Source organism: Mytilus galloprovincialis, chromosome 6 (assembly GCF_965363235.1).
Source record: "Mytilus galloprovincialis chromosome 6, xbMytGall1.hap1.1, whole genome shotgun sequence".
NCBI classification, from domain to species: Eukaryota; Metazoa; Mollusca; class Bivalvia; order Mytilida; family Mytilidae; genus Mytilus; species Mytilus galloprovincialis.
This window is the reverse complement of record NC_134843.1, coordinates 50,615,427-50,628,568: the sequence shown is the minus strand read 5'-3', so window position 1 is coordinate 50,628,568 and position 13,142 is coordinate 50,615,427. Positions and strand designations below refer to the sequence as shown.

Genomic DNA, 13,142 nt, shown 5'->3' with positions numbered 1-13,142 from the left:
GTTGTTCGACCTGTTAGTCAAATGAGTTTTGTTTAAATATACTTTTTCACTTTTTTGGTCTTTTGGAAGATGTTGTTTTCTTCAACGAAATTTGTTTTACATGCACACGTATAAAAAATGCGGTTTTTATCCAACGCAATCATAGGTTTGAATGTAGTTTTCAATTTAGACTTGTTTATATTTGTTCGTTTGGGCTTGTATCATATTTCCCCTCCGGTTTATATGATCCATTCATCCTAAATTGACTCTTAAAATTCAAGAGTCTATCTAAAATAGGGCGTACATTATATGGCCTTCCAAATACCTTTTCGATCCCTAACATCACTGAAGGGACATTTATTGTCGAAATCCGGATCTGGTGTACAAAAAAGATATTGACACCTTATGTTTGTGGCATAACATCTTGGCCACAAATTTATATTTTTCTGTTTAGTATTACATTTATATTAAGATCCATTTTGTTACATCTTGTGATCAATTTTATTTGGCAATCACCAATGGCAGTCAGCAGGGTTAAAGCACATCAGTTGTTCAACCTGTTAGTCAAATGCGTTTTGTTTAAAGATACTTTTTCACTTTTTTTTGTCTTTTGGAAAATGTTGTTTGTGCTGTATTTAGACCCTTCTACAACGAAATTTGTTTTACATGCACACGTTTAAAAATTGCGGTTTTTATCCAACGCAATCATAGGTTTGAACGTAGTTTTCAATTTAGACTTGTTTATATTTGTTCGTTTGGGCTTGTATCATATTTTCTCTCCGGTTTATATAATACGTTCATCCTAAATTGACTCTTAAAATTCAAGAGTCTATCTAAAATTGAGGGTAAATTATATGGCCTTCCAAATACCGTTTAGATCCCTAACATCACTGAAGAGGCATTTATTGTAGAAATCCGGATCTGGTGTACAAAAAAGATATTGACACCTTATGTTTGTGGCATAACATCTTGGCCACAAGTTTATATTTTTCTGTTTAGTATTAAATTTAAATTATGATCGATTTTGTTACATCTTGTGATCAATTTTATTTGGCAATCGCCAATGGCAGTCAGCAGGGTTAAAGAACATCATTGTTCGACATGTTAGTCAAATGCGTTTTGTTTAAAGATACTTTTTCACTTTTTTTGGTCTTTTGGAAAATGTTGTTTGTGCTGTATTTAGGCCCTTCTACAACGAAATTTGTTTTACATGCACACGATTAAAAATTGCGGTTTTTATCCAACGCAATCATAGGTTTGAATGTAGTTTTCAATTTAGACTTGTATATACTGATAAGTATATATGTATCATGTACTGTAGTACGACGCTAGATAAAAACTGACGTGGAAAGGTATCACCCGGCCACCGAAACTTCATTTTAATGAAGCCCAGTTGGTCGTGTGGTCTAGCGGGACGGCTACAATGCAGGCGAATTGGTGTCACGATATCTCAGTAGCATGGGTTCGAATCCCGGCGCGCTAGACCACTCGACCACCTGAGCTTCACATTATATATATCAACAAGGAAGAACCAGTTTGATTGCAACATAACACAAAAGTGCATCACTTGTCGCATCCATCGTTCGTCTGTCATATGTCGTTAGATTTGTGGCAATATCAAACATTTAGTAGTCAATAGGGTTTGGTGACGTAAAACCGCCCGACCCGTCTGTTATACGTTCAAATTGTGTTACTATCTATTATCGAAATTTTAATAGATGAAAACTAGGGTAAATGTATGTTATATCATCGAAAACAGTTTCCGTCGGAAAAGATATGAATATTTACACTTTAATTTCGCCATTAGCTCTAACAATTATTACCTAAGTTATAATTTGTGTATTTCGTTTCAACTTTCATAACAATAGTTTTATTACCTTCTGAACTGTTGATTTACAATACGTCGTAGTCCTTAGTATAGTATGATGTATAAACCACGTGATAGGGTCAAGGTAAATTGTAAATAAACTAACTTCCTTGATATGGCACAGGTTTCGGCACAGAAATGTTCATTGTGTGATGAAAATAATGGAATTAACTATTGTTACGAATGTCAACATGCCTTATGCATTGCATGTCGCATTAAGCACGGTAAGATTCCAGCCCTAAGTGGACACACAGTCGCAGATATTAATACAATAGACCTTTCAACTGTCAGCAAAAGAAATAAATGTGTCACGCACGATAAGGAAATTTTGTTTTATTGCACTGAATGTAGCAAACTTATTTGCAGTAAGTGTGTTACTTCGACACACAAATCACACTCAATTTCAGACATAACGGATGTAGTTATAGTTGAAAGGGAAAATGCTAAAGAAAGCATTCAAAAATTGAAGCTGAAAACGGAGGCATTATTAAGTCTACAGGAAACAATAAGGCGTGAACATATTGAAAAACTGCATGATGAAAGCCAAAAATGTATTGGACACATCGAATCTGTCTTTAAAGATCTCCAGTCCTACATAGAAGCAAAGGGGAGTATCAAAACAACGGAAGTAGAGGATAATGAAAACATTGAGAACCAAAACCTCGAAGCATTTCTTAAGAACACTGACTTAATACATAAACGATACGTACACATATTATCAGAACTTGAAAATCTTTTATTAGAGAAACACGACGTTACATTTTATTCGTGCTATAGATCAATTCAAAGTGATATCGAATTATTGGTTAGTATACCCGAAGAACCGCCCTTTGCACAAGTACCAAGCTTTAGAGATGAAGACTTGTATAAAGAAGTTATGGAATTTATGGAGTCTAAAATGGATAAAAGGTTATTATGAATATTGTTTTGTTTTATCAGATTTTATTTTAAGATATTTTTTATCAATCAAGGAACAGTTATTGTTGACATGCGAATCTGGTGTACAAAAATGGTATCGTTAATTTAGAATAAAAAGGCTGAATATGAATAGAAAAAAAAGTTAAGTCAATGAGACAGCAACACAACTACACATAACATAAATGTTTAAGTGTCCACGAACAACAGACGAACAAATCAAATTTAGAAACTATCTTGACATGTCTCATTTTGTCTTTTAGAAATAACAAATATATAAAAAAAAATGGAAATGATATTTTATACGTTAATTATCATGATTCAAAACGAATTAGAATGAGTAAGGAAACACACATATAAACAATAATTTGATCACAGTTACACTTCAATTCCGCAGTGCAATTATCTACTCTAAGAATTAGTCTGTACCTTTGTAAGAAAAAAGTCTCTTGTTCTTAAGTCTAAACAGAAATGCTATATAAAAACGCTCTTCGACAAACTCCACAGTGTCTTTACTTTTAATATATGATATAATATTTTCACAATATTTTATAGACAAACATGTAAATCAATTTGATTTCACTTAATTAGATATTCTGTTGAACTTCTATTAACAAATTGAAAATGGAAAAAAGGGGAAAAAAAACCAACAACTCCTCAACTAGTAGTAGAAGTGTTGCTCTTGTTTAGTACATATTCGTTTGTTGTTTCATTCGAAAATGTCACAATGCAGCAAACGTGAACAGGATTCCTCTACGACAATTATAATATATCTAATGTTACCAATTTCTGATTGAAAATTGAAATTATCCCGTTAGTCGTAAAGCTATATTCTAAACATACCCTAGACTTTTTAGAAAAGTTGTAGATTAAGAAAAATGCATGACAATTTTTATTCGCAACTGTAATGATTTCCAGAACCCAAAATACAAAATGGAAAGATATTTGTATTCAAGACTTGGAAATCCATAGCATATATATGAGACTATTATTTCATCTTTGTAATAGGGTGCCAGATTTTTCTCGTTATTTGCCTCAAAAAAATAATAAAGGACTTGTTTGTTTAATAACACGTTATTTCCACACTCCATCTAATATTTTTTCCTGAATCATGCCTATTGAAATCATCTTGTATATCGTTACTTTTGTTGTGAAAAGTTATTATATATATTATAGTTATTAGAAGTGTGACGAAATTGTATATAATCGACGCTTAGGTTGACAGTTTGGACTTTAAATACGGATATCGTATCAAAACACAAAAGTGAATCATATTACTTGGTATCAAATAATTTTTGTGTTTAAATGGTATAGAAATTATCTCCGAGTATGTTTATTTCTTTTAACAAATGTCCCTTTGGAAACTTTATCATATATATATACATATCCCTCATGAAACAAAAAATTATGATATAATTCATGGAGGTCATAAATTTGTGGTAAATTAAATTTACACATGGCATGGGCCGTGATATTCGCATTTTATCTTGAGTGTTAGCGAGGGATATAGAATTGACGAATATGAATGTCAGGGCTATGTGTAAATTGACCACAAATCTAATTCTTTCATGAATTATATCGAATCTAATACGAAATATAAAGTCATAACAAATGAAGCGAGTGTGGGTTTACCGTTTGAGTGGCTGTTCTGTTTCACATAGATTATTCTAATAAATCTGTAGCATGCATGAGTTATATATATATATCTATTAAATAACCGCTATTACTTTTTTTCCTCGTACGCTACAATTCATTTTAATTCACCGTTGATATTTTGTAACACAGGAGCCTTGCTGAAAACAGAAAATATGCGAATGATGCAACGAAAAAACTCAAACACCTACATCAAATCTTAATTTCAATAAAATGTTATACGAATTTAGAGGGTAAACGCAACGAAAAAACCTTCAGTTTTGGCTTTTTCATTCGTATGACATCATGTTTTGAAATGACGTTAATGCGTTTGGCTTTCTAACTATTTTATTCTGAGCGTTACTGATGAGTCTTATATAGAAGAAACGCGCGTCTGGCGTAGTAAATTATAAGCCTGGTATCTTTGATCCCAATTACACCACTGAGTCGATGCAACTGCTGTTGGACGTTTCGTTCCGAGGGTATCACCAGCCCAGTAGTCAACACTTCGATGTTGACATGAATATCAATAATATGATCATTTTGATTAAATTACTATTTGCAAAAGTATGAATTATTTAAAATACTAAGGATTTTCTTATCCCAGACATAGATTACCTAAGCCGTATTTGACACAACTTTTTTAAATTTTGAGTCTTAGTGCTCTTCAACTTTGTGCTTGTTTGACTTTCTAACTATTTTGATCTGAGCGTCACTGATGAGTGTTATGTAGACGTAACGCGCGTCTTGCATATATTTTTGATAACTATTATCACAGTGTTGTTTACAAATCTTCAACCGTGCTGTATAGCCAGTCAAGGTCGTTAAAAACTTCCATCATCAAACAATGGCAAAAAAAGCACGTTATATTAGCATTAATGATAATCATTCTATGAAGAATATTAATGATGTATCCCATCATATTTCGTCCTTTTTATATTTAGAACACTGATAGGAGGCGCGGCGAGGGTATATAAAATTCGGAAGGAAAGTCGAAAAAAAGAGCAGTGGATGAGAGAAAAAAAATCCCTCGCCAACCCTTAAAAATAAAGTGACTTGCTATTTATTTTTTCCGTCTCAATAGTAAAGGACATTTGTTTAAAGGTGTGTTTTACCCGTTTTCAGAACTTTTAAACGGGTTGTCTGCAGTACAGAACCGATTTATCATACAACATGATGAAAGTTAGCTGGCGGGCTACATTACGTACAGGCGAGCAGGATAAGAGGGCATCCGTTTTGATTAATTAACTCGTAACCTAAAGGGCTAAGCTAGCCCTTATTAGACGTTGGAAATGATTTTATATTATAATAGTTTGTTAAAAGATTAATTTCCTTTATATTATTTTCATGTAAAAAGTGACTGATTCGACCCAACGAAATAACTCAGAGAATCTTTGGAAAAAGACATCTAATACATATTCCTGCAAAGTTCCAAAACATTCTGCATTGTAATTTCTGAAGTGTGAAAGTGTCTTGCCCATTTGACCTGCTTTCTAAACAGTTCGAAAAGTACTCGCTGTCATATACACTATGATATTTATCATTTTTATTTATTTCTTTATTTCTAACGAAATCTATACCAAACAAAAACAATTTAAAACTTAAATTGCAAATTTTGTTGTATGTGAAATGTGACTAGCGTTACGCCGATTACCTTTCCTCGACATCTACGTGTAAGGGAATTCCCGAAGCGTTAGCGGATATTGACAGCAAGTCAAATCCATTTCTAGACCAGATACCGAGCTGCGGGCACAATTTTACTCCAGCTATTGGCATTGCATACCGATGCAGGTTTTTGGTGGTCAATAAGAATTAAATCAGGTTCACAAGAAGAAGTTTTTTAGGACAAGATGATGATGCTTATTAGTGTAAGTTACTGCATTCAATTTGCCATTAGATTTCCCCAGAATTTAGTCATTTAAGTAAAATAAAAACTGCATGGCGTTGTATGTTCGTTATCTTCTATTGGTGCTACAATACATGTAGAGCAAGAGCAGCATGGAATTTTAACAAATACTTGCATTTTTTGGTCGGATGTCAGGTAGATGTGGAACACGCTATCATGCGCTTAAAAATTTCAAAAGTCAGTAGAAGTCTATGGGGACACCCCAAACAAATTAACCAGACTGTAAAGCTTTGTGCAGGTTTTGCAGAAATTGCTTGATCCTTGCATGGATTTCGTACAATGACAAATATTTGATGCATTTTCAGGACTGTGTTCAGTAGAGGGATGAGAGATTGATATCGTTTTTATTAAAGGACACTAGCTACATTAGATACAAAAAAATCTAAAGAATTATGTTTTTGATCAATCATTAATGAAAGTGAAATAGGGAAATAATAATTCGCATTTCTCAGCAAGTATGGTTCAATTTTGTCAAATTAAGCTAAGAAACATTGATGATTAATTATTAACATGGAATTGAATAATACGACCTCGTTCAATCCGTATTCATGTAAATAGTTATCAAAAGGACCAGGATTATAATTTTATACGCCAGACGTGCGTTTCGTCTACATAAGACTCATCATTGACGCTAAGATCAAAATAATTAAAAAAGCCAAATAAATCCAAAGTTGAAGAGCATCGAGGACCCAAAATTCCATAAAGTTGTGCCAAATACGGCTAAGGTAATCTACTCCTGGGGTAAGAAAATCCTTAGTTTTTCGAAAAATGTGTTGTCTGTTATTTAAAGGAAGAGAATGTCAAGATTGGAAGTGAAACAAAGGTAAATCATTTGATTGACTGATTCGATCGACAAAAAAGTCATTCGTATACAGGTAAAAACGATGATAAAAATAAATTTTAAATCTATAATATGATATTAAACAGACCTAGAAAAATACAATTACACGAGTACGATTCTTTTTATATCTATATTTATGTTTATATCGCTTATATGACAATTGGAGGTAATTGGAAGGTCAACTCGATAGTTAAGAAGATGGCGTCAAGACTAAAATACATACGACACGAAGCTACATATTATCAAGCCCATGCCCTCTAAACGTTTGTTTAAACTTTTTATAATTGGATAAATGTTTTACATGGTTATGAATCAAATATGAGAATTTGATTAAGTCGAATCGATGAACATAAATTTGACAGCTAGTCCCCTTTAAAGTGAGAGGGTTAGCGCTATAGAACCAGGTTAAATCCACCATTTTCTACATTTGAAAATGCCTGTACCAAGTCAGGAATATGACAGTTCTTGTCCATTCGTGTTTGATGCGTTTTGTTATTAGATTTTGCCATGTGATTATGGACTTTCCGAATTGATTTTCCTCTAAGTTCAGTATTTTCGTGATTTTACTTTTTGAAATCCAACAACCCTTCCCCCCGCAGACACGATCACTTTTCTCATCTTATAATCAAAAGCAATGATATCATAATTATAAATTTAAATTTGTCTAATTTTCAACGAACCTAGAAGTGTGTAGGATACCTGGTTAATGTCACTCAAATTTAATTTTACTTGTTTAATCGATAATCAATGTTTTGACACAGCCCTCACATTTAGAGTCTAATTTGTCAACCTCAGAGTCGAGGATATACTTTTTCGTAACACGTAATCATAGCCGAAAATGATTAGTTATACTACAAACCACGAGTCGGTCCACTATCGAATGTTTTCTCTGCAATGTCTGTTAGGTTTTAACCCCGACTTACACTTTATACTTGTTTGGCTTTCTAACTATTTTGATCCGAGCGTCACTGCTGAGTTCTAAGTAGTCGGAACGCGCGTCTTGCGTATCAAATTATAAGCCTGGTACTATTTACGTAACCTTAATATAGCACCGAATTGCGCGCCTTTTGGAGTTCATGCGAGTACACCAGGTAGTAATGGATATTTGAGATTTTTTTTTATCAGGAAACTGATATTGGCCCTTCTTTATATGGAAACTTGAAACGGAATTAATTTCATATTTTGTGCTTTTTCGTTACATATTTATTTGTGTTTATGGTTGTTTAGATTTTAACACAGTGTTGACTGCTGTACCACTATTTATTACATTTTACCTGCTATGTGTGTTTGTTTTGTTTACTAATTCTTTACACGTTGTCAATATAATGGAATTGTGTGCGACTGTCATACAAGTGAGAGGTTTGGCTGACTGTAGAATCAGGTTCGGTCCACTATTTATTCAAAGAAAAGTGCCTGTGCCACGTTAGGAGTGTGACAGTTATTGTCCATTCGTTGATGTGTTTTAACTTTTGTTTTGCCGTTTGATTGGGGACTTTTCGTTTTGAATTTTTCTCGGAGTTAAATTTTTTCGGAATATTAGTTGTTGCGATGAGACAGCATGGATTACAACTCAACGAAAATGCTGATATTTTAATCCGTTTTACACATTGTTTAACCTTTTTTTGTTATCGTTAACACACATTTCGAGGTAAATAGATGTCATAAAAGTGATGGTAGAAAAACAATAATTTTAGATTCTTATTATGACAATCATAGAAAAATAGGTGAGATATTTCATCTACAATCTTGACCATTAAGATAAGTACGCCCAAGAATGTTAAGGCCGTTCAGTTTTTTACGTTATTTTTCAGCTTATGTCAAAACTGCTCCGTTCCGAAGAAGCAGCTAGAAGATTTGCAGTCTGAATACAACATGTGTAAGGACACTTTTCAAAGGTACATATACAATGGCTAAATTATTTCAAATAAAAAGTACAAAATTTGAAGATCAATAGAAAACCATATCTTTCAGCTTATTTGAAATTTTAGAAACAAATATTTGTTTATGATAAAGGATATGTGTTTGTGTGTGGTGTTTAAGATGATTCGGTTTTTGTAGTTGAGATAGTAATACACAAGACGCACAAGTTTATAAGCATTTTAAATTTGAAGCAAACCGTTTCAATCCGAATAAATGTTTTTGCACGTTCAAAAATTAAAAAAAAAAGCAATATTGTTATCATGAGGTTTATTTGAATTGACAGAGGCTTAGAAACAAAAGATGGTGAACTGAAAGCCTTGTCAGAAGATATCAAATTATTACAAGAAGAAAAGAACACAATGCAGACAACGTATGTAGCATATTTCTTAAATATAGAAGGTCTTAATGGCACAATTTGACTCATTTAACACATAATTATCTGTAAAAAGATCTATTTTTCATTTACAATTTTAAGAATATGTTAAAATTTTAAAAGTATGTTTAGTGTAGTTGGGTCTTTTCAATTTATTCGCATCAGGTATAAACAATGGAATAATTTCCCTTTGAATTTTACTTTGAAACTAATAAAAAATAGACTTAATTCTATAAATGTTTACTTTTAAAACTTCTTGGTTTAGATTGATAGTTGTCTCATTGGCACTCAAACACGACCACATCTTTTTTTGTCTCTATTAATGATTGCTTCATGACAATGAAAGTTTGTTTTCCCATCTGAACTCTACTGATGTAGCTGCATACGTATATGGACAATTTACATATACAAGTGATGTACAATTATATATACAGTGGAAATGATTTGAAATCTGTACTGTAAGACTTTAAGAAAGCTCCTACAGCATGATTTACTATTTGTTTGCAGGGAAAGATAATATTTTGTTGAACATTTATTTATATTGTAACTTTTTGCTAGAATGTTTTCTTGTAAATTTATAATTGTGAGAGTTCTTTCTAAAATGGACGATGTAAAAAAAAAGAAGATATGGTATGGTTGCAAATGAGACAATTCTCCATACCACATTGACCGTGCGTTAAGCGTTTGAGAAGACATTTGATTTACCTGTTAAATTCTTGATACGGATACAGTCAAAACAGTATCCAATATACCACTGAACCTAGAAACAATCTGTTCTGACTACTTACTGTCAGAGCGTGGTTTTTTTACCACTTAAAATAAATTGAAAAGCATAAGGATGACTCCGATTTCGTCTTGCGAACGTTGTGAAGTATTGGTATTTGTTTTTTATATGATGGAAAATCGTAAAGACAAACAAAGACAGATGTTTTATCATTGTTATAGCAAACATCGTTCCTCGACGTTTGTAGTAAGATGTAAGAATATTGATTATAATGGAACTTAGATGCTTTTTTTATAAATTGCCCGACAGTTACCGCCATGAAAAAGAATGGTCAGACATCCTCTATGAAATATTTTTATATTCTGACACAGTTATGCTTTTGGAGACTGTTTATGACATCTGCAACCTGAATCTGTTGATGTGTATCGACTAACACCTTAGTCTGTGATTAATAATGTATGTATTGGCTGTAATTTGCTTTTTCTATTTTTACGAGATGTTAAGTAACTGTGATTAATACTAGATCGGTTATTTGTGTTTTGACTTTTTTCTCCTTATACCTTTTTTATATTTACCAGTGGAAAATTATAAATGTTGAAGTTTATACTTGTAAGCACCATAGTAACCTCTTCTACACGCCATACTATGAAACTACTTTGGTGTAAACGTGAACCTACCCTTCTGGAGCACATGCGGTCAACCGCTTTTTTAAGTGAGGTTCTTGTCGTTAGGTCTTTAGTTTTCTATGTTGTGTCTTGTGTACTATTATTTGTCTGTTTGTCTTTTTCATTTTTAGCCAAGGCTTTGTCAGTTTGTTTTCAATCTATGATTTTTAATGTCCCTCTGGTATCTTTCGCCCCTCTTTTGTGAGTTTACCGGCTGAAATGAAAGGTTTAGGTGTATTCTTTTTTTTATAATATATCAGGGTTATCCATGGACACAAATGATTACAATATTGTAACATTGTGCATCATTTATAATTGTTATTACATTTGCAGTTTCACGAATACAACAAACCAAAAAGATGCAGAGAATAAAAAACTTTCCGAAAATATTGAATGTTTGAAGAAGTATGTATTCGCTTATGAATTATCATTACTTTAGATGTTAATGGAAACATGCACATATATATCATTTATTTTGTAATCTACATGATATTATATAATATAAGTGCAGAAGTGATTGTATATAGCAACATTGTTATCTTTACGCCTAATACTCATATATTCTGTATAATTAAATATCTATACTAGTTTCAGTACCAATACAAACACTGTTGTAAATGTCATCAACATTCATTTGGTTTATACGGTTTATAAGTAAATCTACTATACTCTATGACGTATGAGACTAAATCTATCTAGGTCCGTAGAAACTATATATAAATCTAAAGATTAATTAAAAAAAAATCTTATACTGTCACCAATTTTTCGACAGGTATTTCTTTTTCTAGATACACTTACATTCACAGGTGTGATTTTTAATTTGAGATGATTGATTTTGACATATACAGCATACGTGCCACTGAGTTAACGTCAATGAGTCACCAAAACAATTGTAAAAAGACAGCTTTGTTTTCTATCTCAGACGAGTTTCCAACTTCCGTATAAAAGCATCTACAAGACACATGTCAGTAAAATATCTTAATGCTCGGTTGTGTATTGTCGTACACCCAAGATATCTGAGATGAAAGTGTCTTCCTTAATTAGTAGGGCAAACACACGAAACTAGATCAGGGGAATCGACATATTTAGTATAAACTACATGTGAAAAGAGTTTTTTTTATGTTATTTAAAAAAAAACTTTATAGAGACATAGAAAAGAAAACTGATGCCAATCAAAAACTGTCACAAGAGATCCGATCTTTGAAAACAGAAGTTGTGCAGTTGAAGTAAGTAAAAAAAATATTTAAAATGCGTTTAAAAAGAGACCCTTTTTGTGGTAACTTTCGAACTTAAAATAATATTTACATTTAAAGGGTAAGTTAAATGAAGATCTAGACATAATTGGTGAAATGTCAAAAACAAGAAATAGATATTTTTTTTTTCAAATTTAAAAGCTTGGAAGTTCAACGGTTACTCATTATCCCTGTTAAGGTTAAATATACCGTTCTATTTCAATTAGTGCGTTTTATATTATGTCGATTCAATTGGGACCATCGAAATTAAATCAAATCCAGCGAAAATTCGAGATAAAAGAAGTGAATACGTATTCATTTACCTTTGAGTATCCAAACACTCTTTTAGAGTTAAGAACATTTTCGACTAAATTATGTTCGAGGTAACTAGAGTCGACTGTGTGTTATTGTGGCCAGAATTTAAATAAGTGATTGTTTATTTTATTTCCGATCTATTTGTTCTTTAAAGTTGTATTTCAAATTTATGGATATAAGCTCATAGTTATTTCTGTATATTTGTTAACATTGTTCGCTGAGATATGTTGTTGGTGATATTCAGAGAACAGGGTGTTTAACTTTTCCTTTAAATACAAAAGAGTAACAAGCATTTTGGAATGTTTGGCTCTTAATCAGGCAAAATACTTTTAAAATGACTAGTCGACCTGAAAAATTATACGTTTGCTAAACAAGTGGCAACTTTAAGCTTTATTGTCTTTTATTGGTTAACAACATATGTGAGAAAAATGTCAAGTTAATAAAATATAAGTAAAAGAAGACTGGAAAACTACCGGTAAAACGCAATAAGACTCGAAAATGTAACTCCATGTATATGTTGAAATGTTACAAGTAGATGAAGGCATTGTGTTTGAATTACACGTTTGTGTTTGTATTATCTTTCATTTTTGCTGGTGTGCTTTGTACGTGTGACTTTTTGTGTTTCTTTGGAACTTATGACGTTACTCTGTTCTTTTACGAATCCCGCCATTACGTTATTGTTTTATTATAATTTCATTACGTTATTGTTCTAATATAATTTTGAAAATACTTAATTAAACATTATTTTATATCTCTACCTGTGTGACATTCTT

At 32.2% G+C, this 13,142-nt stretch overlaps 1 protein-coding gene across 4 annotated transcripts in view; it reads left to right on the top strand.

Annotated features, from left to right (window-relative positions):
* The first annotated feature begins 1,947 nt into the window (after window positions 1-1,947).
* Window positions 1,948-13,142, top strand: part of LOC143079808 (uncharacterized) — a 56,124-nt gene continuing 44,929 nt past the window's right edge. For all 4 annotated transcript variants that reach the window (XM_076255415.1, XM_076255413.1, XM_076255414.1 and 1 more), the window contains exons 1-5: window positions 1,948-2,755; window positions 8,952-9,035; window positions 9,344-9,430; window positions 11,156-11,227; window positions 11,968-12,048. In XM_076255415.1, the coding sequence (XP_076111530.1) occupies window positions 1,962-2,755; window positions 8,952-9,035; window positions 9,344-9,430; window positions 11,156-11,227; window positions 11,968-12,048 (1,118 nt within the window). In that variant the 5' untranslated portion in view covers window positions 1,948-1,961. The remainder of the gene's footprint in view (window positions 2,756-8,951; window positions 9,036-9,343; window positions 9,431-11,155; window positions 11,228-11,967; window positions 12,049-13,142) is intronic.